Below are 27,917 nucleotides of genomic sequence, written 5' to 3' on the forward strand. Positions count from 1 at the left end.
TCAGAAGTCTGATGGCAGAGGGGAAGAAGCTGATCCTAAAATGTTGTGTGTGCCTTCGGGCTCTTGTACCTCCTCTCTGATGGTAGCAATGAAAAGAGGGCATGTCTTGGATGCTGGGAGTCCTTAATGATGGAGGAACACCTAACAATACTTTTTGTCAAGGAGAACAAATAAATGCTGGAAAGCTTCTGCAGATATTGTCCGTTCCAGCTCACGAAGGATTTTAGTTCTGCCCATCACTATTTTCTCCAGTCAGAGTAACGTCAGGACAACAGAAATGCGAAGTTAGTTCTGTTTTCACTCCTTCCCCAAAACTGGACTCCTGCCTGACGCCTTCCCAGGAATCTATTAATCTCCATTTAAACCCTTCCACAACCCTTCATTAGATTCCAGCTATGAGTCACTCACAGAAATTTGTTTCATTGTATAATATCTTAAGAGTTCAGCTTACAGTTCCATCCTGTGCACACATTGTATAGTAACAGACAAGATAATCTTCCAAGCAACAGGTCTCCGAAGAAATGATATTCTTAATGAGAGTGCCTTTAAAAGTTTGATCATAGCTGCAGATTGTAACAATTGGTAAACAATGCAACAATAATGAACCCTTTCGATGCAGTGATTTAATACATTGTGATTGTCCACTGCTCCACTACCATTTCACTGATAGATCAGGAAACTAAAATTAAAGAAAAATTTTATTGCAATTAGAACAAACTACAAAAATAACACAATAAACTGGGCAAAACATAACAAAAAGGAAAGTTCAGACAGGCAGTCTGATCCAGTGCCAAGTCTGGTGGGTGCGTTGTCTGACAAATTTTGCAGTTCCTGGACATTGATCTGAAAAAGAGAACGGGGAAGCAGAAAAGGAGAAAACAGGAGAAACCTTTAAGACTGTGTTCATGGGGTCATGTGAATCTTGAGTTTGATGCAGGCAGGTAGCAGACATGGTCAGTTACATTTGTCCACAGAAACTAATTTTACCAGTTGGCCAGTATTGTATCTCTATCTTAAGTCAGTCAAATAGCTCCATGTTCAGTGAACAGAAGTTTGTATGAGCCAGCATACACAAAATGCTGGAGGAACTCAGCAGGCTAGGCAACATCTTTGGTCTGAAATGTCAACTGTACTTTTTCCAAAGATGCTGCCTGGCCTGCTAAGTTCCTCCAGTATTTTGTGTGTTTCGCTTGGATTTCCAGCTCCTGTAGATTTTCTCTTGTTTGTGAGAAGTTTATTTGAGGCAGGAATGCTAGCCCAGACACTGGGAAAATAGTCCATTCTTTTGAAAAGTGCTGTGAAATCTCTGAAAGATCATGTGAACAGGCAGAAGGGTCAGTTTAATGCTCGCTCTATAAGATAAACTGACGATGTATCCCATCTTTATGTTGTAACATATGATGTCAATTTTTAAAATTTAATTAAGCAATATATATATGCCAATCATCAAAATTAAGGAGAATTCTTCAAACTCCCAAGATCTCATGAGTTTAGCTAAAGATGGTCAAAAAATACAAAGAATAATCCTCTTGGTCCACCACTCTCAATTAAAAGCGTTATCCTAAATGCATGTACTATGGCTTGTTGACTTATCATCTCAATCATGTCAACTAGTATAGCTCAACCATTATTCTGCTTTAGATAAAGACAATGCTTCAAATATTACTCATGAATGTTGAAACCAGTTTTTTTTAATAATACGTTTTAAAAGATTTGTACTTTTTAACAAACATGTATTTTCGCACACTGGCAGAGAGCAGTACAGCAGCTAAACTAACGGTTTACCAACTTTCTCATTGGCTAAGTATTAGCACATGACCCACGTGATATAATTGTTTTAATTACGTAGCCTATTAATTTATCTCTATCTAAGGAATTTCTTTATCTTTTCTGTCTTTTCAGAAGTGCCATCTTTATTCTCTTGTCAGCATTAATTCCCCTCTTAGGATCGTTTCTCAGCTCCTTATTTAGTTTGCTTATCATTTGTATGTTGAATTGTACTCTAAAATAAACTGAAATCTTGGAATGAAGACTGTTTGCCATTTTTGACTCACGGAAGAACCCCAAGGATCAGAAATTAAACAGAGATCCAGCATGAACATTTAACACCAATGAACAAAAAGGCATTCAACATAGTTGAGAGGGAACTGGAATGTAATGGGAGGTGTGCAATACCTTTCACTTCAACTATGAGGAGCCTTTAGCAATGCAGTTCTAACTTAGCACCATGTCCAGACACAGGATCTCAAACTGCATAACACGAGGGTGATGTACCTGTAGCTGCAGTGGGGTACAGAGCTGGGGTGGGGGTGGACGGATGAGATGGGGACACAATCCAAGGATAAACTCCAGCAAAAATAATGCAATAAATGATCCTGGTGACAAGAGGGCTGATTGCAGAAAGAATGTGGGATTACACCTACTACTAATAAATGTCCGACATTCCTTTATTCTGTGGTTTCCATGTTCTCCTCCTCCTCCTCTGCTCCTTCCGTTGCCTCTTCCTCTCCCTCCTTCTTTTCAGGCGGTTTCTCATAGGCCTTCTCTGATGGGGTCACGATCACTCCGTCCCAGGTGGACATTTCGACAGCCAAGTCTGGTGAACAAAAAAACATGATCATCATTTCAATGACTTGCTGCCTGGGGGTCTTGACAACAGATTGCAGATCCTACAGTGTGTAGTGGACATGTTTCCATGCCCAACTTGAAATGAAGGTGGTCGGGACAGTAACACCTGAGAGAATCAGTGTTGAAAGTAGCATTCAAGCTAATTATATTGAATCTCTGGCCTCCAGTGCTCCTATCAACACTGAGTGATAGCCAAAAGTTGAATAGGTTAGGATTTTATTACCCTCAGCATAAGAAAATGAGGGGAGATTTGACACAGGTTTATAAAATTATGAGGACTATAGACAGGGTAAAATGCAAGCAGGCTTTTTCCCACTGGCTGAGACTAGAACTAGAGATCATAAGTTAAGGATAAGAGATGAAATACTTAAGGGACACCTGAGGGACAACTTCTTAACTCAGACAGTGGTAGAAGTGGAAAAAGCTGCCAGCAGGAGGTTGTGGGTGCAGATTTGATTTCAACATTTAAGAGAAATTTGGACAGGTACATCAATGGGAGGGGTATGGAAAGCTATGGTCTGGATGCGGGTCGATGGGACGAGGCAGTACAGCTCTGCACAAACTAGATGGGCCAAAGCAGCTGTTTCTGTGCTGTATTGCTCTATGACAGGATAGCTACAACTCCTCTTTTTATAATGTATCTCCACCATCTCTATGAGGAGACAAATTCAAACATTTGGCCACCTCTGGAGGTAATATTTTGAAGATACTTCACACATAATTGTTACTAATTTGCATAACTTTTCTGAAGGGCTTTCCTACCTACCATCCTGTACCTTCTTCACCGGATAATGAACCCAAGCTCATCCTCTTAAAGTTTCAGAACCAAGTTTAACTGATCTTTGGGTAAACAAGCTATATGGGTGAGCAAGATTATACATTCCAGAATTAGTCCTCTGTAATTTAGAACATAGAAAAGAATGCACAGTACAGGCCCTTCAGCCCACACTGTTGTACCAAAGTTTTAACTTACATTAAGGTCAATCTAACCCTTCCCTCCCACATAGCCCTCCATTTTTCTTTCATCCATGTACCAATCTAAGACATCCCTAATGTACCTGCCTCTATCATGACCCCTAGCACCTACCACAGTCTGTATAAAAATAATTCCCTCTGAAATCCCTCCTAAACTTTCTTTCAATCACCTTAAAAGTATGCCCCCTCATATTAGCCATTTCTGCCGTGGGGAAAATGTCTCAGGCTATCTGCTTAATCTATGCCTTTTATCATCTTGTCCACCTCTATCAAGTCACCTTTCATCCTCCTTTGCTCCAAAGAGAAATGCCCAGAGCTTGCTTAACCTATCCACATAAGAGATGCTCTCTAATCCAGGCAGCTTCCTGATAAATCTCTTCTGCGCCTTCACAAAAGCTTCCACATCCTTCCTACAATGAGGCAACCAGAAATGAACCAGACTTGTGTTGGGAAGAAGCATGGCTACCAGGCAGCTTGAGCTTAGCCACTGCACGCTGAACTTGGAAAGCCTTGCACCATTCATTATTCACAATTGAAAAGTGGGCTACTTGAATAAACTAGCAATTTCATGGAATTATAAAGGAGCGGGGAAGGAAACGTCAGTATACCAACCCCTGAACATTGTCATCTATTTAAATCTATTCAGACTGAATGCATGATACTGGAAATCCAAAGCAATACACACACAAAATGCTGGAGGAACTCAGCAGGTCAAGCAGCATCTATGGGAATGAATGAAAGTTGATGTTTCAGGCAGAGACCCTTCTTCAGGACTGGAAAGGAAGGGGAAAAGACACCATAATAAAAAAGGCGGGGTGAGGGGAAGGAGGACAAGCTAGGTGATAGGTGACGCTGGGTGTTTGGGACAGGTAAAGCGCTGGAGAAGGAGAAATCGGATGGGAGAAGAGAGTGGACCATTGCAGAAGGGACACCGGGGTGGGGACGACAGGCTGATGAGAAGAATTAAAATGCCAGTGGGAAATAGAAGAGAGAAGGGGGAGGGTAATCAGACAGGTTATTCAGAAAGAGCTTTAAAAGCCAGGACACAAATTGAATCTCCAAGAGGTAGGCTGGTGATTTAGCTAACTTTGCTTTAAATTTGCATAAATCCTGTGCATGTTTCTGTTACAAATCTGCACATCAGTTAAAGCAGACATCCACTGGGAGCAGACCTGCTTGCTGGTGGCTCAATGAGTGCTGAAAAACAGCTCATTAAAAGCAGCCTGCCAGCCACTTGCAGTGACATCGCTTAAAAAGTTACACAACGGAAAAACTATCGAAAAGAATTAAGCTCCCACTCAAATCTGCTGATGACAGAGATTCCAGCAGGGAGGCCAAAGACACACTTGGAGGCAAGGAAGATTCTCTCATCTCTTCTCCTACACTAGCAATCTCTGAATTGTTTCTCAGTGATAAAGAACTGCAGATGTTGGTAATGTAAAATAAAAACAGAAAATGCAGCAAGTCAGGTAGCAACTGTGGAGAGCATCAACACTGAGGCTTTACAAGGCATTTGGAGAATTGTAAGCAGTCTTGGGCTCCGTGAGAAAGGATGCGCTGGCACTGGAGGGTCCAGAGGAGGCTCACAAGAATTATTTTGGAAACATAAGCGTTTGATGGCTCTGGGCCTGTACTCACTGGAGTTTAGAAGAATTGGGGGGGGGGGGTTATTGAAACCTATTAAATATGGAAATGCCTAGACAGAGTGGACATAGAGAGGATGTTTCCTACAGTGGGGGAGTCTAGGCCCACTAGCACAGGCTCAGAATAGAAGGTTGTCCCTTTAGATCAGAAATGAGGGGAATTTCATTAGCCAGAGGGTGGTGAATCTGTGCAATTCATTACCACAGACAGCTGTAGAGGCCAAGTCATTGGCTATATTTAAAACGGAGGTTGTTAAGTTCTTGAATAGTGAGGGCATCAAGTTACTAGGAAAAGGCAGGGGAATGTGGTTGAGAGGGTTAATAAATCTGCCATGATGGAAGGGCAGAGCAGACACAGTTTATTAATTCTGTTCCTTTGTTTTACCAGTCTTATGGAAAGAAACAGATGCCACCTGACCTGCAATGTACAGTTGCAAGAAAAAGTTTATGAACCTTTTGCAGTTACCTAGTTTTCTGCATTAATTATTCAAAAATATTCATCCAAGTCACAATAATAGAAAAGTACAATCTGCCTTCATGAGCACATACAATGTATAGCTTTTTATTATGTATTGCAACGTACTGCTGCAGGAAATGAACAAATTTCAACACATCCGCCAGTGATTTTCAACCCAATTTTGATTTTGGAATGCAGACAGCCCAGGCAAGAAATATCTTTGAAGAGCACAGCTTCCTTTTGCATAATATGTTATCAGAACCATTTCAAGAATTTAATGGAAGGATGCAAAACACACACATCATCCTTTGGATAAAGAAACACTTCCTCATCTCTGTTCTCAAGGTAAATCCTTGTATTCTGAGGCTGTGCCCGCTTGTCCTAGACTCCCACATATTGGAATCATCTTCTCCATGTCTGCTCTATCTAAGATGAGATGTAAGTATCTTACTGGCTGCATCAATTACTCCAATGCAGTGGCTCATTATCGTAGGAGGAAATGCACTTGCTAAAGTGACAATTAATCCAACTTGCCGGAGGTTTTGTGGAGGGGAGCATCAAAAATGCTGCGGGGGAGTTGAAGGGGAAGGGGGAAGAGGGAATGGAGAAGTAAGCTCATGGCATTAGACTTACTGCTGGCATCTCCTTCAAGTCCCAAGATCTTTCGATAACCTCCGTGTGAGAGAATGCGGACCAGGGTCTGTGCTGTGAAACACACCATGTCCTAGAAGAACAAGAAACAACACTTGGCTATTGCAAGAAGTAACACACAGAACAGACTAATCTTACATTTATATCATGCACTGAACACATATTCCAAATGCACTCACTATTGCTCGTTTTATGTTTGTATATTTAGAGATACAGGACGAGCCCACACTGCCCAATTATACCCATGTGACTGATTAGCCTACTAACCCCTACGTCTCTGCAACGTGGGAGGAAACCGGAGCACCCGGAGGAAACCCAGATGGTCACAGGGAGCATGTACAGACAGGGATGAAACGGAACCCAGGATGTTGGCACTAATCTCACCATCTCCTTTGGTTCTACACACTGACAGCCACATTGATCTTTAACGGAACCAATCTTTATTTTATTCTATTTTACAGATAAAACACGGTTCCGGGCCCTTCTGACCAATGAACCTGTGCCACCCAATTACATTGCAACCAATTAACCTACTAACATGCAAGTGTTTTGAATGTGGGAGGAAACCGGAAGAAATCCACTAGTTCACAGGGAGAGTATTCTGTATTCTATTGTAATACAGATAAATGTACTAATATCCCATGAGGAGCAATTAGGTAAATAATTAGGTGATGTCTTGCTTATAAATGTGATGCTGTATGTGGGATCAAATTTGTTCAGGAGTCTAGGAATTTTCTGCAATTTCCCAGAGAAAGGACAAAACTCAAAGCTCTTTATCTGCATGCATATAACATTCATAACAAGTTAGGCAAATTAGCAGCATTCTATTAGTTTAATAGAATTAAACTGGTATAATATAATAGCTATTAAATAGATGTGGTTGCAGATTGACCAAAGTTAGTAATTAAATAGTTTTGTGTATTAAACTTCCAGAGAAAGACAAAGTGGAAAAGGAGTAAAATGTAAAATGTGGGGCAAGATCAACTCAAAACTAAGTAAAACTAGCTTGGAGCATTTTACTGTCTCTGAAAAGATTCCGAGAAGCATTGAGCGTGAACCTCGAAGCGAAAAAACTACAAGACAGGGTCACGAGCCGATATTCAGCTCCATTTCGCCAATTAAAGCTTCTGTTATTCACTGATTAAAGTGATGAGCAAGATTGATGAGGCGAATGAGGAGGGCGAGCGTCGTTGGCCTTCTGATTGTTGGTGGGATCGCTCTGCTGCCGAAGAGGAAGCCTGTGTGGCTTATTACTGTCCCTGAAGTCTCTCTAGCTTGATAGTGCTGGTGAATGTTACCACGATTTCTGCAAATGGATTTTGGACTATGGGCTTTTTTTCCAGTCTTATGGTTTTTATATTCTGTGTTTTTGCCATTCTTTCTCATTTTTGTATGGGGATTTGGGGGAGATTGGTGATCGTGTTGGTGGGTTTGCTTTTTGCCTCTGAACTGACTTCCATGCTTTTTCTTGGTTTTGTGGCTACCTGGAGAAGTATCTCAGAGTTATATACTGCATACATCGATAATAAATGAACCTATGAACCTTTCAGATAACTTCAAGGGGCAGAAAACATTGGTGGGGACTGAAAAAGTAAGCTTGATCTCAGAGTAGAGCGTGTAGAGCTTTACCAAGATGTTACCTGGATTAGAGAGCATGTTGTACAAGGCTAGGTTAAGGGAGCTATGGCTTTTCTTTCTGGAACAGAGGAGGATGATATGCAATTTGACAGAGGTGCACAAGATGATACACGGCATAATTCAAGTGGACAGCTACAGACTTTTTCCGAGGGTAGAAATGGCTAATACGAGGAGCATAATTTTAAGGTAATTGGAGGAAAGTACAGGCAGGATGTCAGAGGTTAAGTGTTTTGGCTTGCTTGTTATTTTTTTAATGAGTGGTGGGTGTGTGGAACGCACTGCCAAAGGTAGTGGTAGCAGCATTCAACAGACAGACAGACATACTTTATTGAACCCGAGGGAAACTGGGTTTCGTTACAGCCGCACCAACCAAGAATAATGAAGAAATATAGCAATATAAAACCTTAAATAATTAAATAATAAGTTAATCATGCCAAGTGGAAATAAGTCCAGGACCAGCCTATTGGCTCAGGGTATCTGACACTCCGAGGGAGGAGTTGTAAAGTTTGATTGCCACAGGCAGGAATGACTTCCTATGACGCTCAGTGTTACATCTCGGTGGAATGAGTCTCTGGCTGAATGTACTCCTGTGCCTAACCAGTACATTATGGAGTGGATGGGAGCTATTGTCCAAGATGGCATGCAACTTGGACAGCATCCTCCTTTCAGACACCACCGTCAGAAAGTCCAGTTCCACCCCCACAACATCACTGGCCTTGCATCTTCTGTTGGTGTCTACTACCCTCAGCCTGCTGCCGCAGCACACAACAGCAAACATGATAGCACTGGCCACCACAGCCTTGCAGAACATCCTCAGCATCATCCGGCAGATGATAAAGGACCTCAGTCTCCTCAGGAAATAGAGACGGCTCTGACCCTTCTTGTAGACAGCCTCAGTGTTCTTTGACCAGTCCAGTTTATTGTCAATTCATATCCCCAGGTATTTGTAATCCTCCACCATGTCCACACTGACCCCTTTGATGGAAACTGGTCACCAGTGCCTTAGCCCTCCTCAGGTCCACCACCAGTTCCTTAGTCTTCTTCACATTAAGCTGCAGATGATTCTGCTTGCACCATATGACAAAGTTTCCCACAGTAGCCCTGTACTCAGCCTCATCTCCCTTGCTGATGCATCCAACTATGGCTGAGTTGGATGCATCAGCAAGGGACTCTTAGACAGGATGATAGAGTAATGGAGGGTGCAAGAGGGAAAGGTGACATTGATCTTAAAGAGTATATATCAGGTCAGCACAACATTGTGGGCCGAAGGGCCTGTATTGTGTTGCATATACTGTAGGCTTACATAGAAAAGGTAGAGTAGTTTAACTTGGAAAGTTAAAGCTACCTGTAACAATTGTAAAATGGTAGTCATGGATTACTATATACACAATGGAGCCCTTAGAATGTAATAGACTAAGGAGTGATCTTATAGAGGGGTACAAAGTCATGAGGGGGCATAGACAGGGAGAATGCTCACAGTCCTTTTCCCAGGTTTGGGGAAATCAAGAGCTAGAGGGCACTGTTCTAAGGTGTGGGAGAAGAGATTTAATAGGAACCTGAGGCGCTACTTTCTCATACAGGTTGTCTGTATATTGAACACCTGCCTAGTGTGGTGATAGGGCAGAGACACTATGGACATTAGACAGGCACAGGGTTGATAGAAAAATTGAGGATTATATGGGAGAAAAAAGTTAAATTTATCTTAGAGTAGACTAAAAGGTCAGCACAACTTGGTGGGGCAAAAGGCCTTACTGTGCTGTAGTGTTCTATGCTTGGACAGGTACACAAATAGAAAAGGTTTGGGCAGGCGTGTCAAATGCTGGGGAAATGGGGCTGGCTTAGATGGGAATCTTGGTCAACGTGGACCAGTCGGACTGAAGGGCCGTTTCTGTGCTGTGTGACACGATCACTAGCATCACTTAGTTAAGCTGTGCATGTGCCTGGTGAAATGGGACTCAAAATTCTGAAGCCACAATTTTTTACCAGTTCTGAAGCAGACGATGCAAACAGCTAGAAGGATAAGACAGACCAAACTGCATGAAACCATATAGACACTGTGGATGAACAGAGACTTGGACAATCATAAAAGATGACTGGCAGGTTGATCAGATGCTTAAAAGGTGCACATGGGGCTACATGATTTTATAGACTTACTCAATGCTGAATGTAAAATCAAAAACTGAGTCAAGCCGCAGTAGGAATCAAGTCAGGTTTATTATCAGTGACATTTGTGAAGTATGTTGTTTTGTGGCAGCAGTACCATGCAAGCCATAAAAAAACCCATTGTTAGTTACAATAAAAAACATAAAAATAAGAAAGAAGTGCAGTAAGAAATAAGTGAGGTGTAGTAAACATTACAAATGACTGTCAAATGTACTGCCAGTGGAGACTGCAGTGCACTGTTTAAATGGGCAGTAAATGAGATCAAAGGAAGGAATTTGTAAAGCTGTGGAAAAGCACAGGGGTGGGGGCCAAGTGGATTCCTCTCATATATTGTGTCAGTGTCGATGATGGACAGAATAAACTGCCTTCACACTCTGTGACTCTGTAGGATGTTAAAAAGTATGAATGTTAGAATGTGTTTGGGATATTAGGATGAAAGAGCAGACAAAAGGAAGATGTACAGAAAAGCTGGATGAACTCAGCAGGTCGGGCAGCATCCGTTGAAATGAGCAGTCAATGTTTCGGGCCGAGACCCTTCGGCAGACGAAACGAACGTGCTGAACCTCGGAGGACCTGGCTCTGTCAGCTTCACCAGCTCTGGTAGCTTACCTGTTGCTCGAGGGTCATCACGGTGTGGACGCGGAAGTTTCCACTTTCACATGGATCTGTAATTCCTACCGATCCAGGCAGGAATAAACCTGCTGCGAGGAGCTGTAAGCAGCGTCTGTGGGAATCCAGGAGACAAATCAATCCTCTGCACACTATCCCCATGAATGAGGTTACCACTGTCTCCAAGGCTAGGACAATTCAGAGCAACCCTATCCAATACTAACTGGAGATTCCAACCCCGTAACCTTCATGCACCAGTAAAATACAGCACAATACAAGCACTTTGGCCAACTATGTTGTGAAGATCTTTTAACCTATTTCAAAATAAATCTAAACCTTCCCTTCTACATAACCCTCCATTTTTCTTTCATCCATGTCTCTTAAATGCCCCTAAAATAGTTCATCTCTAAATAAATTTTATTAAAATAATTTCATTAAATTTCTATCCCAGCCACCCCTCATCACATCACTTTACTACCTTTAACACATAGCCACTGCACCTTTTTTCTTTAAAAAACACAGTATGGCTCTCTGCTAAGAACTTTATCCCGCTGGAAACCATCCCCGGAAAATTCAGTACACAGCACTGTTATATTGAAGCAAGTTAAAGATTCCGCATCATCAACCCAACACCACTGCACCCCACAAAATGCCCCTGCGCATACCTGAAGGCGATATTGAGGGCCAGTGGCTGTCTGGATGGGTTGTTCATTACCGCAGAGTGACCCTGCAAAAGAGTTTGAGTCTCTGATTACAAAACATGTCTTAAAACTAAGCATCCCAGCATGCTGGGGTTGGGAGTGCTATGGGCGCAGCCCAGTCTCTCAAGTCTCCCCAAAGATAGATGGATGCAAGGACGTTACTCTCTGACTAAAAGTTAAACGTCAATGAAACGTTTCAACTTGTGGGGACACCAAAACCAACAAACATTTGTATTTATACAAGTGGCACAATAATGCAACAGTGAACGTAATGTTGGTGACCCAAGTTCAGTTCCCTCCACTGTTTGTAAGAAGTTTGTACATTCTCCCCATGATCACGTAAGTTTACTCCGGGTGCTCTGGTTTCCTCCTCCATTCCAAAGACTTGCAGGTTAGTAGGTTAATTGTTCACATGGGTGAGGCAAGCTCATTGGGCAAAGGGGCATATTACGGTGTTGGATAGGTGGACAAATAAGTAAACATAGCACAAACAAACAAATAAAATAAACAGCCAGGACTGAATCTATCAGAGAACTCAGAAGAAACTTCTTTGCAGAGTGGGAAAGCTGTGGAACTTGGTAGGGTTGAGGCAAAAATCTGAGATGCCTCCGAGGTGAAGCTGGATAAACAGATGAAAGGAAGGAAGAGAATGACAGTGATGGGGTCTGATGTCAGAATCTCATGTGCAGTACAAATGCCTGCAAGGATCAACAGGAGCGACAAGCCTGTCTCTGCAAGTAGACTTGTGTAACCGTGTGTAACATACATTCCCAAGTGGAGTACCAGGAATCACAGCCCCGTCTCACACAACTGTGTTTAAATTGGATATTGCTGGTAGGCAGAATAAAACATGATCACAAAAGTCAACAAGATTTAATAGGCACAGACTACTGTAGGGAGTGCAGAGAAACAAATTGGAAATGGGAATTGTGCAAAGAAAATAATAGGTGGAAGTTTTGTTGCTCCAAGGGGGTAATATGTGACAGGGAGCAGAGTGCAACTGGCAGAATTTGAGAGTGAAGGGGAATTTATTTTAGTTGTGTCACTTAAGTACCACATTGGAGAATTTCCTTTCTCCCTTCATTCTTCAAGCAATGATTCTGAATCCGTGTATTTCATTTTTAATGAGAAAATCTGATTATTTGCACTCTCACCATTCCCAGATTCCCATTTGACATTCCAGTGAAACAAAAACATCCCTTTAATGGGAGTACAGTATTTGATAATCCTTGTCAATGGTTCCAGTAATTTAGACTGCATTTTGGCCTAATCCCCCCCTTAAATTTAATTTTACTTGCAAGGGCATGCAGATACATGATGCTTTCAAAAGCCCATAAAAAGGCAAATTTAATCCTAGAGCGTTGAGGTAAAATCACTGGACACACCTGTGGATAACATTAAATTCAGCTGTTAGTTAGACCAAAACAAATGAATCAGAATTAGGTTTATTATCTCTTTCATTTGTCCTGCAATTTGTTGTTGTGCAGCAATACAGTGCAAGACATAAAAAATTACTTTCTTACAATAAAAAAATTAAATAGTGCAATAGTTCAGAAATCTGACGGTGGTGGGAAACAAGCTGTCACTAAAATGTTTAGTGTGTCTTCAGACTTCAGTACCTCCTCCCTGATGGTAGAATGGGTATTTAGAATGGGAATTGAATGAAAATCCTGAGAGTGTAGATAGTCAAATTTGTTTAGATAAAAAAATGGATTTAGAATATTACTAAAAGAATGAAGGGAGAAAAGTGAAGTGCCTAAATGAAATGGCCATTGATGTAAATGGTGAAGCCACTGTCAAAGAAAAAGGATTGAAATGTAATTCTGATATATGAAGGTCCACACTGATGAGTTGAATGACAGGCACTGTATTGATGTGCTGTGCTAGGAGGGCACATCTACTTTTTTTATCTTGTTCTTTTATAAGTAAAATTAGCTAGAATTTACACATTGGATCATGAGGCAATGGCTCTCTGCCTGAACGTGTGTTTAGGTGCACAAGGCAAGAACCAGACTAGAGATATACCTAACAGATAAAAAGCCTTCTCACTACTAAAATGCCCACAGTAAGGTATTTACCATAGTAACATTCTGGATGCAGTCAATAACTTCTGAGGAAAACACAAAACAATTTCAGATACTGAAAATCTGCAGTCTGTTCCTTGGCTGTATGTGATCATCTGTTGCTTGGCACATGGGAGTGAAGTGGTTGAGATCTCTCACCACTCAACTGCACAATTGTACCTGGATCCCTTAGCAGCACCACTGAGCTCGTTATCATGTCAGTACTTACAGTACTTTCTATTTCTCAATGACCAACGGGATTTCATTCATTTGCTTGGCTTCACAGCTGACACAAGGCACCAAAATGTCACTTGTCTATCACTCCCTTCTAAGTGTGATCTGAAATTATCTGGAATTCCGTAAAACTTTCAATCTAGGAACCAGACCAGCTTTGGTCTCCCACTAAAAATATTGTCTTCCTGTCCAACCCCCCCCCCCACCCCCAAAACCCACAGGTACCAATGAAAAGGGTAGGACAAGTGACAAGGTTCTGCTTAGGGAGTTAGGTATCTCAGGATTGCTCTCCATGCTATATGCTAGTGAGGCCAGAACTAGGAAGATTATACATTTTAATACATGGCTAAGGAGTTGGTGTAGGAGGGAGGGCATCATTGGGCTCTCTTCCAGGGAAAATGGGAGCTGTACAGAAGGAACGGTTTGCATCTGAACTGGAGGGGGACTAACATCCTGACAGGAAGGTTTGTTAATGCTGCACAGTGGAGTTTAAAATAGAGTTGCAGGGGGATGGGAACCAAAGTATCAGAGCAGTTAGTGGAGATGTTGTGAAGGCAGATGTTGGTAAGACCTCAGACAAAGTTAGGAATCAAAAGATTGAGCATGGTGCGACTAGCGTCTTGAGCTGCCTATATTTCAACGCAAGTAGTATCATAGGAAAGGCAGATAATAGTGCTGAACATGAGGTAGCTTGGTTTACAGAGACAATGTGTAGTGAGGAAAGGCTGTTGAGAGGACAAAATTGCAGTCAACAGGATGAATTGCAATGTAAGAGATGGACAAAATCGAAAAGGATGAATACGGGACTGAAAGTGTTATATTTGAATGCATGCAGTATACGGAATAAGGTAAATGAACTTGCAGCACAGTTGCAGATTGGCAGGTATGATGTTGTAGGCATCACTGAAACATGACTGAAAGAAGATTATAGCTGGGAGCTTAACGTCCAAGGATCTCATTGTATTGAAAGGACAGGCAGGAAGACAGAGGGGGTAGTGTTGCTGTGATGGTAAAAAAATGAAATCAAATCATTAGAAAGAGGTGACATAGGGTGGGAAGGTGTTGAATCGTTGTGGATTGAGCTAAGGAACTGCAAGGGTACAAAGACCCTAATGGGAGTTGTCTACAGATCCCCAAATAGTGGTAAAGATGTGGCCTACAAATTATAGCAGGAGATAGAAAATGCATGCTAAAAGGGCAATGTTACAATAGTCTTGGGGGCTTCAGTATGCAGGTAGATTGGGAAAAATCAGGTTGGTGCTGGATTCCAGAAGGGCAAATTTCTAGAGTGTCTACGAAATGGCGCTTTTTTTTTACAGCAGCTTGTGGTTGAGCCCACAAAAGGGAATAAACTATTCAGGATTAGGTATTGTGCAACAAAGCAGAATTGATTAGAGAGCTTATGGTAAAAGATTCCTTGGGGCAAGTGATCATAATATGATGAAATCCACCCTGCAATTTGAGAAGGAGAAGCTGAAGTCAGTGGAGTAAAGGGAATTACAGAGGCATGAGTGCAGCTGGCCAGAATTGATTGGAAAAGAACACGGACTGAGACGACGTAGAGCAGCAATGGCTGGAATTTCTGGAAGAAATCTGGAAAACACAGGATATATACATCCCAAAGAGTAAGTATTCTAAAGGAAGACAACTGTGGCTAACAAAAGAAGTCAAAGCCAACATAAAAGCCAAAGAAAGGACATATAATAAATCAAAAATTAGTGGGAAGTTAGAGGATTGGGAAACTTTTAAATGCCAACAGAAGGCAATTTAAAAAGTCATTAAAAAGGTAAAGAGGGAATATGACTGTAAGCTAGCCAATAATATTAAAGAGGATACCAGAAGTTTCTTAAAGTGTAAAAGAGAGGCAAGAGTGGTTAGCAGACCGCTGGAAAACAATGCTGGAGATGTAGTCATGGGGGACAATGAACTGAATAAGTATTTAGTGTCAGTCTTCACTGTGGAAGACACTAACAGTATGGTGGAAGTTCCAGGTGTCAGGGGTCATGAAGTGTGTGAATTATCATAACTAGAGAGGAAGTTCTTGGGGAAACTGACAGATCTTAAGGTAGATAAGTCACCTGGACCAGATGGTGTACCAGGGCACTGAAAGAGGTGGCTGAAGAGATCATGGAAGCGTTAGAAATGGTCTTTCAAAAAGCACAAGATTCTGAAATGGATCCAGAAGACTGGAAAATTGCAAATCTGACTCCACTCTTCAAGAAGGAGAGAGGCAGAAGAAAAGAAACTCCAGGCCAGTTAGTCTGCCCTCAGTGGTTGGAGTCGATTATTAAGGATGAGGTCTCAGGGTACTTGAAAGTAGGTGATAAAATAGGCCGTAGTCAGCATGGTTTCCTCATGGGAAAATCTTGCCTGATAAATCTGCAGAAATTCTTTGAAGAAATAACAAGTGGGATAGAGAAAGGAAAATAGGTTAGTGTTGTGTACTTGGATTTTCAGAGGGCCTTTGACAAGGTGCCACACATGAGGCTGCTTAAATTACAGTCCACTGTATTACAGGAAAGATTCTAGCATGGATAAAGCAATGGCTGATTGGCAGGAGGCAAAGAGTGTGAATAAAAGGATTGACTACGGTGACTACTGGTGCTCCATAAGGGTCTGAGTTGGCGCCAATTCTTTTTATGTTATATATCAATGATGGAATTGATGGCTTGTTGCAAATTTGCAGATGATATGAAGATAGGTGGAGGGGCAGGAAGTTTTGAGGAAGTACAGAAGTTACAGAAGGACTCAGACAGATTACACAAATGGGTGAAAAAATAGCAGATGAAGTACAGTGTCGGGAAGTGTATGGTCATGCACTTTGGTACAAGAAATGAAAAGGTTGACTAATTGCTAAATGTAAAGACAATACAAAACACTGAGATGCAAATACACTTGGGACTCCTTATGCACGATTCCTTAAAGGTTAATTTACAGGTTGAGTCTGTAGTGAGGAAGACAAATGCAATGTTAGCATTCATTTCAAGAGGGCTAGAATATAAAAGTAAGGATGTAATAAAGCTCACTTGGAGTATTGCGAGCAGTTTTGAAACCTCATTGAAACATATTGAATGGTGATAGAGTGGATGTGGAAAGGATGCTTCCTGTGGTGGGAGCCTGAGAATAGAGGGATGTCTTTTCAGAATGGACATGAGGAGGAATTTCTTTAGCCAGAGAGTGATGAATCTGTGTAATTCTTTGCCACAGGCGGCTGTGGAGGCCAAATCCATTTAAAGCAGACGGGTTGATGGATCCTTGATTGGTCAGGGTATGTAGAGATACAGGGAGAAGGCAGGAGATTGGGCTGAGAGGAAAATTAGATCAGCCTTGAGAGGACTCGATGGGCCAAATGGCCTGATCCTGCTCCTCTATCTCATGGTCTTATGGTGGATAAAAGCCCAAGTATCTGATCATAATTGTGCTGGCAGAGAAAAAAAAATCATGATCTTTGTTGATGTGGCCACATCCTTATTCCTGTCAGAGTACGAGGAATTCCAGTTCATTGTCATTTCAACTGCAAACATGTATACATGTATACCTGCAAACAGAATAAACCTGCAAACCTCCAGACCAAGGTGCATATAACTCACACACAACACAAAGTAATATTACCACAAATAAATTAACAAGTAAGCTATATTCCAGAAGACTGACATTTAGCACAAGGTGCATTTACAACACAAGTCAAAAAGTAAACAGTATAACACTACTGTCGCTTCTTACATGGTGAGACCTGGGTGGTGGCAGTGAGTTCAGTAGACTCTGGGAGAAGAAACTGTTTCCCATCCTAACAGTCCTGTCCTAATGCTATGGCACATCCTGCCTGATGATAGGGGGCCAAAGAGATTGTTGGACAGATGAGAGAGATCATTGACAATGCTAAGGGCCTTGCACACTGGTAAATATGTCAGATGGATGGAGGAGAGCCATTGACCCTCTCAGCAGACGACAACAGTTCTGTAGGGTTGCTAAGAGAGTACAAGAAAGATCATGCAATTGCTTCACCCTCAGGAACAGACTGTTCGGCTCACCATAGTGCCAGTTTAAACTAATCCCATCTGCCTGTACATGGCCCAGTTTTCTGTTCCTTGTCTAAATGCCTCATAAATATTGATATAATAGTTGTCCAGTGTGTTCCAGGCACCCAATACACTGTGTAAAAAAAATACTTGTTCCACAAATGTTAAAACTGTCCCCTTCTCCCCTTAAACTCACATCCTCTAGCATTTGACATTTCCACCCTGGGATAAAGTTCTGACTATGCCTCTCAATTTTATATACTGTTGTGAAATATTCCCTCAGCCTCACCAGAGAAAACAATGCAAGTTTGTCCAATGTCTCCCTATAGAAAATACACTCCAATCTAGGCTACATCCTGGTGAAATTATTTTGCCCCCATTCCAAAGACTCCACATCCTTCCTAACGAGCTGATACACCACAGAGATAATGGACGCCACATTCAACCAGTCTGTTCATTCTAACCAGACCATGCTAATGTCCATGGTCTACTGAGATACATCTCATCTTTACTTATCTAATTCTATCAGCCCTCTGAGATTAAAGATTAGCTTGATTTCTCACATAAATATGGAAACGTACAACAGTGAAATGCAACTTTTTTGATCAACTACCAACGTAGCCCTGGGATATGCTGGGGGCAGCTCATAGGTGTCGCCATGCTTCCAGCACCAATAAAGCATGCACACAACTAACTCACTCCAACCTGTATGTCTTTGGACTGTGGGAGGAAACTGGAGTACCTGGAGGAAACCCACACGGTAATAGAGTGGAAGGAACCGAACTTCAGTTGGTGATCATTGGAACTATAAAATGGCTGCACTAACCGCTATGCCACTCTTGTCTCTTCTCTGTCGTATATGGCTCCTAAACTGTACCTATACAACCTGCTTACTCAATCCCTTTGGGTGAAAGAAAAATAGAGGGTTACGGGGTAGTGTGGGTTTAGTACTTTTTTAGGGAATGTATGGGTCGGCACTACATCGAGCCTGTACTACGCTGTAGTATACTAGTGTCTAGTACCACGTTTCACATTCCCATCACCCTCTGGGCAAATTCCTTTTGAATTACTTTCAAGAACACAAATTAGTTTACTCAAGTTAGCTTACTTAATCTCTCCCTGGCCAAAACTATACTTGATTCCGAAAAACAGAGACAACTAAGATTCATGGCATCTATGCAGTATCAGTATGCAGTCTCTACTCCCAAAAAGCACTCACACACACAGCAAACACACAGACAGGTACACAGGATTTACTGAACTACAATCAAGTGTGGTATGCCCACCAACTTTCACTTCCCCAATCCTAAAATACTGGGGCTAACTATTATAAACACTAGAAATTCTGAAGATGCTAGAAATCCACAATAATACATACAAAATGCTGGAGGAACTCAGCAGGTCAGGTAGCATCTATGATAATGAATAAGCAGTTGACTTTTCAAGCTGAGACCCTGCATCAGGAATGACATTTAAGAATACCATTGAGTTTATTAATTATTGTTATGTATAGTTTACTGACTATTGTTATGCATAGGCTGCTGTCAACAAACACCTCACTGCACATAGTTAGAACAGAAGAGCAACCTTTCAAGAACACAGTCCATGTGGCCTCAATCTCTAACTTGATTAGTTCAGTGCGCAGTCACAGTCCTCCTGTGAGGTATTAATACGTACCAGTAGATCAATGATCCAAGGCGTCAAAGGTTCAAATCCAGGAAAGCGACACCTCAGGTCTTTCATCAGCCGAATCAGCACCTTAACTCTGAGAACAAAGCATGAGACCTGTTATCCTAACCACATTCATGTTGTCTGCCTTTGTGAAATGTTGTAGCAGTGTGCTACACGCAGCGCTAAAATAACGACACGGAGTCAGTAAACTGCAATCAAAGATAATTTTATTCGAACTTCACAGCCTTGCTTTAAAGCCTCCCTCATCCCGCCCTCCCCGGGCGCGGATGCTCTAAGGGACATGTACTCACAAACCCCCGCAGGCTTTTTGCCTTTGTTGCGGACCTGGCCTTTGTGCCTGCGCGCTGGCTATTTGTGAGCCGGTTCGAGTGCGCTAGGAAGTGGGTCGCCACAATGTCATTCAATTCACAGAGCCTCTGGGCTAAATGGGTTGCTACTCCTATTAGTATATCCAACATAAAATTAAGATGATTTTCATCTCAAATTTACAAACCATTCATCAGTAAGAGACCAATTGCTGGGCAGAGCCCCTTTCATATTGTTGCAGCTACTAAACTGAAGCAAAATAAACATGAATAATCTAGAAATCTAAACTGAAGCTCAGTGTGTCCACAGGCACATGGCTAAAGCTCGGACATCCATGGGTTATTTACTTACTTAATTTAGTGATACAGCGCAGAGTAGGCCCTTCTGCCCCTTCGAGCCACACTGCCCCAGCAACCCCACAACCCCAATTAATCACAGAACAACTTACAATGACCAATTAACCTATTAACTAGTACATCTTTGGACTGTGAGAGGAAAAACACACGCATTCCACGGGGAGGACATACAGAGACTATTTACAGAACAGTGCCAGGATTAAACCCCGGAATGCCCCCAAGCTGTAATAGTCCTGTGCTTACTGCTACACTAATGTGGTGCCTATTTCTTTTATAAGGCTGAAAAACCATTGAATTTACAGAGTGTCAGGGTTAAATGGATTAAGTTACTTTAATTAATATATCCAATATAAAATAACGGCAATTTTCATTTCAACAGCATTAATAGTCGTGAAACTATAATTGAATATTTTTTCCCCTCTGAACACAAACCTTTTAGTTTAAACTTCAGAGCTCCCAGTAACATTATTACTGCAAGGACTCCCCCATGACCTAATGACAGAGATTGGATTTGTTTGCCAGGATTAAGCAGGGACTTGTATTAAAAAACATTGTGTAAATTTGTCACTGGATTGACCTACTGTAAGGAAACTGAGGGTAATGTCTTTTTTTTTACAAGGACATGCCCAAGTCAGACTCATTGCTCTGGATGCAGTGTCTGGCTTTAATGAGACAGCAGTCCCAGAGCTAAAACTTGGGAAAGCTCTAAAAAACAGATACAGCACCAAGTAGCCAGGTACAAAACAGGGACCAGGAGTTTTTAGTTAAATAACTGTGCAATTTATCTGCCAATGTTCAGCAAGAATAGAGGGGCCTTTACTTGACATTTAAGCTGTGCTGCACTCGCCCTGGGAGCACTTGTTCAAACAGCATAGGGAGATTTAATCTAGTAAACTTCCTGCTAGATTCTTAGGGGGATTTTGAGCCATTGATGTCTCCTCTTCTCTAACTGACTTCTCTTTTTCACTGAACAATTAGAAGATAGCATGATTACTGGTACACCAGCGACAATGTTGAACTCAAGTTTTCAAAGATCTACAACGTGCAGTGGGCTGTATGCATCCAGTGCAGATTCAAAGAATGTGATGCGGAGAGTACTGGATTAAGTCAGTGCACATAGTCTTTTCCCAAGAGGAGCAAACAAACGCTAACTTACGTGGACTGAGAGGAATTCTCCTCAAACCAACGAGCATGACGGATTGCTGCCAAAGCACTCTGCAGGACTTTGATATCCACTGGAAGGGAGGGGAATGATATCATCAACAGACAACAGAGACTTGCATGCTATCCAGAGAAGTGGTTTTTCAAATCCCAATATTAACAGTTCATGCACCATTTTTTGACAGATCAGATCAGCAAACTGTCAACACGATTAGCTCTGCCATTTAAAAGTGAATCAGTTTAGTATTTGTAAGGATACAGATTGAACTGCCTGATCTCTTCTGCATTTCCTCAATAAAATGTCATCAAGCAGTTGGTACAGGAGGCCGAAGACACACGTACTATTTTAGGAACAGCTTCTTCCCCTCTGCCATCAGATTTCTGAATGGACACATGTACACTACCTCACCATTTTTTTCCCTTTTTTTTGCATTACTTATTCAATTTATATATTTTTTAATTATTGCAATTTATAGTATTTTTTATTATGTATTGCACTGTACTGCAGCTACAGAACAACATATTTCACAACACATGCCAGTGTTATTAAAGCTGATTCTGATTCCAAATCATGGACTGATCACCTTTGAAATTTTGAATGCGACTAAAAGATTTCCAGTGACAACCACCGGGGCACACGTGTGCCAGAAGTATCCATTAGGGTACCTTACACTACTGGAGGTGGGGCTTGTCATGTTTTTTTCCAATTCATACAACCCAACAACAACGACACAAGGAGGCCAGTCACAATTGTGGGGATGTGTGCTACAAATTAATGGCCAGTTGGAATGACAACTACTATACACGGAAGTGCTGATCCAGTTTGGACTATTCACTGCAAATGACATCCACTCTGGCAGACAGCCGAGTTGTTTGAGACTGCAGAGCATGTGGACGATGCAGGCCAAAATTCTGTATCTCATTAGGAGTCCAATGAAACTTAATGTCAACAAAGACTCACAAATTTCTATAGGTATAGCATGGAGATCATTCTGACTGATTGCATCATGAAGGGCGTGCTCTCTACTCATTGCTACCATCAAGGAGGTGATACAGGAGCCTGAAGACACACACACACACACACACACACACAATATTTCAGGAACAGTTTCTTCCCTCCACCATCAGATTTCTTAATGGACAATGATCACTACCTCAGTAATTTTCTTTCTCTTTTTGCACTACTTTAATTTGATTTTCTATATACAGTTGCAGGAAAAAGATTGTACACCCTTTGCAATTACCTAGTTTTCTCCATTAATTACTCATAAAATATGATCTGATCTTCATCTAAGTCACAATAATAGACGAAACACAATCTGCTTAAATAGCACACAAATAATTGCACTTTTCATGACTTTATTGAACGCGTTGCTTAGTCATTTACTAGACGCATTGTTTAGTTTTCCAGTCCAGGCTGGAAAAAGTATGTGAAACCTTGTATTTATTAACTGGTAGAAACTCCCTTAGCAGCAATAACATCTACCAAACATTTCCTGTAGCTGCTGATCAGACTTGCACAATGGTGATGAAGAATTTTAGACCATTCCATCAAACAAAATTGTTTCAGTTCATCAATATTTCTGGGATATCTTAAATGACCAGTCCTCTTCAGTTCATGCCACAGCATCTCAATTGGGTTAAGGTCTGGGCTCTAACTTGGCCATTCCAAAACAAGATTTTTCTTCTTTTTAAACCATTCTGTTGTTGATTTACTCTTGTGTTTTGGATCATTGTCTTGTTGCATTACCCAACTTTTATTAAACTTCAGGCAACGAACTGCTACCCTGACATTCTCCGTAAGATATCTTTATACAATTTTGAATTCATTGTTCCTTCAATAATTGCAAGCTTCCCACCCCGAGGCAGTAAAGGAGCGCCAAACCATGATGCTCCTTCCACTATGCTTTACAGCTGGGCTGATCTTTTGGTGCCCTTTTTCCTCCAATCATAGTGACATGCGTTTCTGCCAAAAAGTTCAACTTTTGCCTTATCTGTCCACAGGACATTGTCCCAGAAGCACTGTGGAACATCCAAGTGGTCTTTTACAAACTTGAGACATGCAGCAACATTTTTTTTTTGGAGAGCAGTGGTTTCCTTCCATGAACCCCATTCTTGATCAGTGTTTTCCTTATAGTGGACACATGAACACGGACTTTTAAGTTCTAGAGATTTATGCAGTTCTGTTGTTACCCTTGGGTTCTTTTTCACCTCCTTCACCATTGCACGTTGTGCTCTTGATGTGATCTTTGCAGGACATCCATTCCTAGGGAGAGTAGCAAATGTACTGAATTTCCTCCATTTGTAGACAATTTCCCTTATTGTCGACTGATGAACACTCAGGTCTTTAGAAATGCTTTTGTAACCTTTTCCAGCTTCATGCAACTCTACACTTCTTCTTCTAAGGTCCTTTGGAAGTTGTTTTGATTGAGGCATGGTGCACATAAATAGATGTCAGTAACCTGAATTTGTGCGCTTTTTTTTATTATATACGTCAGAGTACCTCTACAACCCACACCTCCAATCTCATCTCATTGATTGAAATACCTGACTCCAAATAGCTTTTGTAGAAGGCATTACCCTAGAGGTTCACATACTTTTTTGAACCTGGACTGTGATTGTTTAAATGGTGTACTCAGTGTTGATGAGAAGAAGTACAATTGTGTATTATTAGATTAGGCAGATTGTGTTTGTCTATTATTGTGACTTAGATGAAGTTCAGACCACATTTTAATGCAGAAAACTAGGTAAATGCAAAGGGTTCACAAACTTTTTCTTGTAGCTGTATTGTCATCTATAGCTAGTTTAGTGGTGGCACAACACAAACAACCTTGCACTCAAAGTCAGTAAGACTGGGGAACTTAATGTGGACTTCAGAAGGGGAAAATTGAGGGAACACAAACCAGTCCTCGTCAAGGGATCAGCAGTGAAAGGGATGAGCAGTTTCTAGTTACTGGGAATCAAAACTTCTGAAGATCTATCCTGTGCCCAACATTTCGACGTGATCACAAAGCTATGCTTCATTAGGAGTTTGAGAAGATTTGGTATGCCACCAATAACTCTTGCAAATTTCTACAGATGTCCCACAGAGAGCATCACTGTGTGGTATGAAGCAGCCAAAGCACAGGATAAGAAGGCTGCAGAGTTGTAAACTAGCCTCCGTGCCTTCAAAGACATCTTCAAAAAGTGATGCCACATGAAGGGGACTACCATCGTTAAGGACCCTCATCACCTAGGACATGCCCTCTTCTCATTATTACCATAAGGGAGGAGAAACAGGAGCTTGGAGACACACACATGCAAACTTTCAGGAACAGATGTTTGAACCATTCATGAACCCATGAATTTCATGACATTTATCAGTGATAATAAATATTGAGTTTGAAATACTTACAGTGGAGCTCTGGATCCAGTTTGCGCAGATTGGGCGGTACTGTAGTGATGAGAATTTTAACTGTGGCTTCTGGTGAACTGATCTCAAAACCAGTATCGTTTGTGATCATGGTGAGCGCTAGAAGTGAACAAAGATGTTAGGTTGGATGCAGTAACACCAAGCCCTTCCTACTTAAACAGCTGTCTTCCTGACAACATCTCCCCCTAAACTTTCAATTATTCACAAGCACCTTTATCCATATTTGTGCACCATAGTAGTGAAGTGACTAGCACAATGCTATTATAGCTCAGGGAGGCAGAGTTCAATTCTGGCTTTCCCTATAAGAAGTTTGTACGTTCTCCCTGTGAATATATTGGCTTCCTCCAGGTGCTCCAAAGACATACTGGTTAGTTGGTTAATTGGTCATTGTAAATTGTCCTTGATTGGCCAGGGTTAAACAACTGGGTTGCTGGGCAGTGCAGCTTGCTGGGCCGGAAGGGCCTGCCCGCATTGTATCGCTAAATACAAAAAATAAAATAAATAAAAATAAAAAGTTTCATTGATGTACATTGGTGATAATAACCTAATTCTGATGACTTAATTGTACAGACAGCAGCTGATTTAAAGAGAGTGATTACTGGTAGCTCCGGCCACCAACATTTAAACCTAAAGCACGATTTTTCCTGCCTTTCTACAGACAATGTCAATAAATCCCAAAAAGGCATGTAAAGGCCAAAAAAACCCACAAAAAAGTACTAAGTTCCCAAAGAATTCAGTCTGGCACTCACTTTCAGATGGATCCTGAGTACGGAGCGTGTCAACCACTTTGTTACCCAGGGCAGCCACCGCTTCCACTGCAAGACAAAAGAGAAACACGAGAATAAACTGGGGCTGAAGCAGAGACTAAAGTACAAATTACAAAGTCAGCAATAAGTTGGACAATCTTTCATCTTGAGATGAAACGAACACCCGTATTATGATGCAGATCGATGAGCAACATCTTGTGTTTGGATACTGCAGGGAGTAGGTCCTTCCGGTCCTTTGAGCCACGATGCCCCAGCAATACCACTCCCCCCACCCCAATTTAACCCTGACTTATTCACAAGACCAATTAACCTAACCAGTTCATCTCTGGACTGTGTGAGGAAAAGTCACGCATTCCATAGGGAGGACACACAGAGACTCCTTACAGAGGATGCCAGAACTGAATTCTGACAGCCCAAGCTGTTAATAGTGTCGCACTAACCTCTAGGCTACTGTGGCTTACATAGAGTCAATTGAGAACTACAGCACAAAAAAAACAGGCCCTTCAAACTATTCAGTCTATGCCAACTAAATTTTCTGTCTAGACTCATCTATCTGCACCTGGACCACAGCCCTCCATACACCTCTCATTCACAAACCTATCGAAACTTCACTTAAATGGTGCAATTGAATCTGCATCCACCACTTCTGCAGTCAGCTCGTTCCACACTCTCACCACCCTCGGAGTGAAAAGCTTCCCTCAGGTTTCCCTTAAATATTTCACCTTTTACCCTAAGCCTACTATCTGTAGTCCAACCTGGGGAAAAAAACCTGCCTGCATTTTACCCTATATTTGTCCCTCATAATTTTGTATACCTTTAAGATCTCCCCTCATTCTCCTACACTCCAGGGAATAACGTCATAAACTATTCAACTTCTCCCCATAACTCAGTTTCCACAACCAGTTCTACTTCCGAAAATTCTAATACTTTGCATTCCAGTAATGCTCTCTGCTTGCAAAGAAATCTAGTTTTGGTCGGAAGGTATAACAGCCTTGGAGAGAGATATTTGACTGCTATTACAGTTCGGCGTGTTAGAATTTGGGGTGCAATTCTGATGTCATCTGTAAGGAGTCCGTACGTCCTCCCCGTGGAACGTGTGGGTTTTCTCCGGGTGGCCGTTTCCTCCCATAGTTCAAAGATGGTTGGTAGGTTAATTGGTTAATGTAAATTGTGCCATGATTAGGCTAGGGTTAAACAGGCGGGTTCCTGGGGCAGCGTGGTCAAAGGGTCGGAAGGGCCTTTTCCGAACTGTACCTCTAGAAAAAAAATAAAAGGCAGCATGAATGATCCCAAATGTGAGTGAATGAGCCAAGAAGAAAGGCAGTTAATTAAACAGATTGTGCATATCTTGAAGGTTACATGTCACAGATAGATGTGGTAAATGTGAATTACGTCAAATGGGATTAATAACAGAACCAGGGGGCTCAAACACACAATGTATTCAGTGCTTCAAATGTTACGCAGAGCAATTAACTTCAGCAAGCAAGGTCAAGAGAACTAAAACACTGGGGTTATTTTGAAGTTAATTGTCACAACAGCAGAATTATTATGACAGACTGATAGCCCCAAAGCAGTAGCTGTTATTCTCATCCATGACTGACTTAGATAACATCTCAGCAAGCTGAATTAGATAAGTATATTAACAGCTTAAACACTTTGCGACCTTTCTACTTTATCAAAGACTATGCCGGAATATAGACAAGAGTTACACTGAGAAAGAAGTTACCTCCTTTAATCAGCAGAGTATCAGCGATAGGGGGCAATGTTAGGACAAAGCACAAAGGCTAAGCATCAATTACTTCAGAAATATAGGAAATTCTGCCAATGCTGGAAATCCAGAACAACACACATACAAAGTGCTGGGGGAACTCAGCAGGACAGAGGCAGCATCCAAGGAAATGAATAAACAGTCGATATTTCCGACTGAGACCCTTCACCAGGACTAGGAATTATTTCAGTAAGGAACATTGGACACAAATGAGCATGCAGTTTAAAAGACAAAACAAATATTTCTCCAAATATAGAACAGTGTAAATTTGCGGCTTTGACAGCACAGTCCTCGGAAAAAAAAGCTTTGAAGGTTTTCAGTATATTTAGAAGGTTTCTTGTTCTCAATATTTATTGTTTATTTATCATCATCATCAGGGACCCCGACCACCCATGCTCTCCACTTGCTGAGAAGTACAGAATTCTCAGGACTCGCACCACCAGGTTTAAGAACAGTTATTACCCTTCAACCATGAGGCTCCTGAACCAGAGGGGATAACTTCACTTGCCCCATCACTGAAATGTTCCCACAACCTAAGGACTCAACTTTAAGGACTCTTCATTTCATGTCCTCGATATTTAATGCTTATTTATTATTTCTTTCTTTTTGTACTTGCACAGTTTGTTGTCTTTTGCACACTGGCTGAACGCCCAAGTTGGTGTGTTCTTTCTATT

The 27,917-nt window shown here is 41.5% G+C and overlaps 1 protein-coding gene across 1 annotated transcript in view; it reads right to left on the reverse strand.

Moving 5' to 3' along the window:
• Nucleotides 1-680: 680 nt before the first annotated feature.
• Nucleotides 681-27,917, reverse strand: part of ilf2 (interleukin enhancer binding factor 2) — a 62,462-nt gene continuing 35,225 nt past the window's right edge. Inside the window, exons 7-15 of the mRNA XM_073061233.1 lie at nt 25,458-25,523; nt 24,691-24,807; nt 21,292-21,370; nt 19,459-19,546; nt 11,430-11,491; nt 10,765-10,879; nt 6,337-6,427; nt 2,424-2,596; nt 681-843 (exon numbers count right to left, since the gene is read on the reverse strand). Coding sequence (XP_072917334.1) covers nt 2,448-2,596; nt 6,337-6,427; nt 10,765-10,879; nt 11,430-11,491; nt 19,459-19,546; nt 21,292-21,370; nt 24,691-24,807; nt 25,458-25,523 — 767 coding nt within the window. The 3' untranslated portion in view covers nt 681-843; nt 2,424-2,447. The remainder of the gene's footprint in view (nt 844-2,423; nt 2,597-6,336; nt 6,428-10,764; nt 10,880-11,429; nt 11,492-19,458; nt 19,547-21,291; nt 21,371-24,690; nt 24,808-25,457; nt 25,524-27,917) is intronic.

The sequence above is a fragment of the Hemitrygon akajei genome, chromosome 11 (genome assembly GCF_048418815.1).
Source record: "Hemitrygon akajei chromosome 11, sHemAka1.3, whole genome shotgun sequence".
NCBI lineage: Eukaryota > Metazoa > Chordata > Chondrichthyes > Myliobatiformes > Dasyatidae > Hemitrygon > Hemitrygon akajei.